This window comes from Penaeus chinensis, chromosome 33 (assembly GCF_019202785.1).
Source record: "Penaeus chinensis breed Huanghai No. 1 chromosome 33, ASM1920278v2, whole genome shotgun sequence".
Taxonomy (NCBI): domain Eukaryota; kingdom Metazoa; phylum Arthropoda; class Malacostraca; order Decapoda; family Penaeidae; genus Penaeus; species Penaeus chinensis.
Genome location: NC_061851.1, coordinates 23,981,915 through 23,986,914, shown reverse-complemented (window position 1 = coordinate 23,986,914; position 5,000 = coordinate 23,981,915). Strand labels below are relative to the sequence as shown.

General features: G+C 46.6%; 1 protein-coding gene across 2 annotated transcripts in view; it reads right to left on the bottom strand.

Annotated features, from left to right (window-relative positions):
- Window positions 1-4,661, bottom strand: part of LOC125043347 (proton-coupled folate transporter-like) — a 15,418-nt gene extending 10,757 nt beyond the window's left edge. Inside the window, exons 1-2 of one of the 2 annotated variants that reach the window (XM_047639431.1) lie at window positions 4,093-4,661; window positions 1,293-2,834 (exon numbers count right to left, since the gene is read on the bottom strand). In XM_047639431.1, coding sequence (XP_047495387.1) covers window positions 1,293-2,343 — 1,051 coding nt within the window. In that variant the 5' untranslated portion in view covers window positions 2,344-2,834; window positions 4,093-4,661. The remainder of the gene's footprint in view (window positions 1-1,292; window positions 2,835-4,092) is intronic. The other variant, XM_047639430.1, reaches the window with a different exon arrangement.
- Between the last annotated feature and the right edge of the window lie 339 nt (window positions 4,662-5,000).

Genomic DNA, 5,000 nt, shown 5'->3' with positions numbered 1-5,000 from the left:
AAAACAACCACCTGAATCATAGTGAAGTTGAAATTAAGAGCATTAGTGAAAGTTACGAAAAGTTTTTTGTTTGTGGGGTGGGGGTCAGGCTTGGTGGTGGTGAGCGACTTAAGTTTGATTAAGTTAGTGAGATGATTATGTATGTATATGTGCATGTATGTATTTTATATATATATATATATATATATACATATGCATATCTCTCTCTCTCTCTCTCTCTCTCTCTCTCTCTCTCTCTCTCTCTCCTCTCTCTCTCTCTCCCTCTCTCTCTACACATATATATATGTATGTATGTGTGTGTGTGTGTGTGTGTGTGTGTGTGTGTGTGTGTGTGTGTGTGTGTGTGTGTGTGAGTGTGTGTGTGTGTGTGTGTGTGTGCGTGTGTGTGTGTGTGTGTGTGTGTGTACAGAATATGCTTGCCTCCATAGATATCTACCATATTTCTGTGGCATATGTTTTCACATAAAGAAACATAAACAAACTGCAGACTCTAAAGTGTAAACACGCACACACACACAAAATACATATATATATATATATATATATATATATATATATATACACACATACATATATGTAAATATATATATGTATTATATATTACATAAATATATATATTTCATCATATTACATATAGAGAGATACATATATTTTATACACACACACACACATACATACATGAATCATGCAAAGTACCCTAAATCTTTATCAACTGCAAAGTACCAGTTTAATTTTTTTCTTCCCCGTTCTGGTTCGAGACAATCCGGCACAAGCAAACGAAACCTGTATCTCATTAACTGTTTGGTTGTTTCTATTCTCCTTCCGTCTCTCACATTCTCTAAATTACGTATTTTTCGGTGTTGAAAAACATTCGGCAATAAAGCTAATAATGTATTTTTAGAAGTTTTAAATCTGTATATCTACATATTTCAAGGTTACTCTGTGCCGGAGAGTTACCAGGCGAAATCTAGCGAAAATGACACAGTAATGTATTTTATACTTGTTCTAGCCTCCTCTCCCCCCTTCCCTCTTACGCCTCCCCCATTCTAACACACCCTCCCCTTCCTCTCCTCCCCCTACCCCATCCTAACTTCTCCTCCCCCTCCCCTTCCCTCTAGTCTGGCCGGCTGGAAGCAAGCAGGTTGGGTAGCAACAACTTCCCGCACGCATCTAGAAGCTTCCACGCTCTCCTCTCCCCCAACAGAAATAACTCCCTTTACATTTCCGGGTAAATTGAAGCAGGTGTGAGGAGGGGTAGGGGTGGGCTAGGGGTCGGGTTGGGGAGTTCTTACCTCTTCCCAGACGTCGCAGGAGGTTGCACAGGATCAGCAGGAGGATGAAGGCCCTCAGCATGCCCCCGCGCGCCTTGAATGTGCACCGGAATGAGTCCACGATCCGGTCGTAGCTGAAGAAATCGCACACCATTTTCCATGCCGTGATTTCCTCGACGTCCCTCTCCGGCTCCTCGCTCTCGGGTCCGGGGGAGTCTTTGCTTGCCGCCGTCTGTTGTTGCTGTTGGTCACCGTCGTTGGCTTCGGTCTTCTCGGTGGTCTTAATCTTCCTGAAGGGCCCGTGGCTCTCGGGCAGGAAGAAGAGGTACACGAGGGACACGATGTACATGAGCACCGACGTCCCGAAGAGGATCTGGTAACCGCCGTACTTGTAGATGTAGGTTCCGAGCAGCGTGCCGATGGGTCCGCCCAGGAACCAGATACTGTTGGCAAAGCCCACCCGCGACGTCCGCGTCTCCTCCGAGGTGACGTCGCTGATGTAAGCGTTGGCAGCAGTAAGGAAGGACACGTTACCGCCGCCAAGCGAGTCCATGAGCGCCGCGACCAGGATGTACTCGACGGGCCACTCGGGCATCCACGAGTTAACGAGATAGCCGGCCGCCCAGCAGAAGTGCCCGATGATGGCGATGACGAGGGGCACCTTGCGCCCGTACTTGTCGCTCCACGCGCCCATGAACAGGATGAAGAACAGCGGGATGAACGCCATGATGATGCCGTTGTACATGCCGAACATGCTGAACGACTGCTGGAGCTTCAGGTTCTCCTCCGGGTAGTGGGAGAGGTTCTCGCACACCTCCTCCGTGTAGTTGAGGTTCACGCGGCAGATCTTGTCCATCTGTAGGTTCTCCACGTACACGATCATGATGGAAAACCCGAGGCCGTCCAGCAGCATCACGGGCTCCACCGCCACTTGCGTCACGATCGTCCTCAGCTTGAGCCACAGCGCCCACGCCAGGGCCAGCGGCTCCAGGCGGCTCACGACGGCGTCGGCGGAGGAGGAGGACGCGGCGGGGGCGCCGTTCTCCTGCTGGCGCGGCGACGGAAACGCCATCGATTTGACATGTTTCTGTTACGGGAGAAGAATGGAGATCGGTCAGTGGGATGGTTGGGAAACATCATTTTGGGAAGGGAGCGCGGGCAGAGGCGCAGAATACTGGCTTTTGGCAGCTGAGACGCCCACATAATGGATAGTGATATGAGTGTCCTTTTAACAGTACTGGAAACACACACCACTGATTCACTGTATGCACGAAACTTCACTGCACTCAGAAAGAACATGCACATTTCCCTTTGTTCAAACAAAGACAATAAAAAAAAAACAAAAAAAAAAAAAAACGAAAAAAAAAACTATTCACTTCTACACAATATTGTCCAAACACTAATCATCTGGTGAGATTTTTCATCGAACACGACACGGCATTAAAACCAAACACTTTGTCTAAAAAAGATCTTGCTTAAACAACGTCTAAAGAACTGTTCTATTTGCGAGTAAATCCTGAGGCTTCAACACTTCGTTCGGATAGCCACTCGAAGCTCCGTGGACTAGAACGAGACAGGTCCTCCATTAATAGGGTACTTTACATTGACGTGGAAGAAAATTAGCACAGGCATCATAACATTATCAGACATTTCTAAAGCACTATACACTGGGTGAGTGCATGCAATCTATGGAAAGGAATATGCAAGCACATAAGCATGTTCAAACACACACGCGCGCGCGCGCGCGCGGGAACACACACATTCACACATATATATGCAGCATATATATCAATATTCATGTGTAGGTATGCATACATACATAACAGTAATCACTCCCATAGACGAGCGCACACAAAAACGTCTATATATTCACACAAATATATACCGTGTAAGTAAATGTATATATGTATAAACACACACACAGACACACACACACAAACACATATATAAACAAATACACAATATATATATATATATATATATATATATATATATATATATATATATATATATATATATATGTGTGTGTGTGTGTGTGTGTGTGTGTGTGTATATACGCATATATATATATATATATATATATATATATATATATATATATATATATATGTTTGACTGTGTGTGTGTGTGTGTATGTGTGTGTGTGTGTGTGTGTGTGTGTGTGTGTGTGTGTGTGTGTGTGTGTGTGTGTGTGTGTGTGTGTGCGTGCTGTGTGAATGTGTACACACATAAATGTGTACATACATAAATGTGTATATGTGCATATATATATGTATATATATATATTACACACACACACATATATATATATATATATATATATATATATATATATATATATATAATACACACAGACACACACACATATATATATAGTACATATACACATATTACATATATATATATATATACATATATAAATATATATATATATATTATAAATGTATGTACACACACACACACAAACACACACACACACACACACACACACACACACACACACACACACACACACACACATATACATACATACATACATACACATATATATGTTTGTATGTATGTATGTATATAAACAGAGAGAAATGTAGTATGTAGACAAATGTGTGAATATTTAAAAACTTTTACACAAACCTTTTACATACATACACACAGACATATACACACACACACACCAAGGGCGCTCGCATACACAGGTACGTAAGCGCCGAGGCAGTTTAATGAACAAGCCGGGAAAAGCATAAACCCTGAAAAGCAAAGGGGCGGCCAGTGTTAGTGCGTGCGGGCGTGCGGGCGGGCGAGCGAACGGGCGTGATCGTACGAGAGCGTTTGCAGGCGGCTTCATAACCAGGAGCAATGTGGGTCCGAGATGCTGTCCAGGTGAACACCGCGTCTTCAGTAAACGTTGGCGAGGGCGGCGCGGTCCGTCGTTGCCTCGGCTGCGGGCGGAGGCTGCGGCGGGCGGCGGCTGCGCATGCTCGCGGCGCAGCCCCGTTGCGTCATCGGTCTTCGGCAAGCTGACGCTGCAGTGCCACGGATGCGGCGGCGCGGGGAACAGGGCAGCGGAGGTGGATGACGCGAGCGGGATGCGAAGTGTCCTTAGCGGAGCCTTAGAGGAATCTTAGGGGACCTGAGGGGGACCTAAAGGGGCCCTTAAGGGGACGGTCGGTCGCGAGTTGGCGTCGAAGGATAAGGGAGGACTTGGCGGAAGAGAACAGAAGAGAAGAAGAGCGACGGACAGGCGATTGCATTGCGAGGACCAATAAGGTAGCGGTGCTGACGTTGCCACGCCCGACGCCGAGGTGACGGCCAAGGCTCGCCCGCTCTCCTCACTTTCCTCGTCCCCGTCTTCGCCTCTGCCCACCTGCCTATCCTCCCTGCTCCTCCCCTCTTCCTCATCCTCTTCTCTCGCCTCTATCCTCCTTCCTAGCTTCTCTTCTCCTCCCCTCCTCCGTATCATCACTTATCCTTCCTTCCTCCCTAACCTCTCTTCTCCTCCTTTCCTCCTTCTTCCGCCCTCCCATTCCTCCTTTTTTTTCTTCCCATTCCTTCCTCCTTATCCTCTCCTTTCTCCTCGTTTCCTCCTCATCCTTTTCTCTCCTTTCTCCTCGCTTCCTCCTCACCCTATCCTCTCCTTTCTCCTCCCTTTCACAAAACAGGAACACCTCCTTCCCCGTTCCAGCGAGCATCCGGAATCCCGGAATCCTGCAGGCACCCACACCTCGTCGA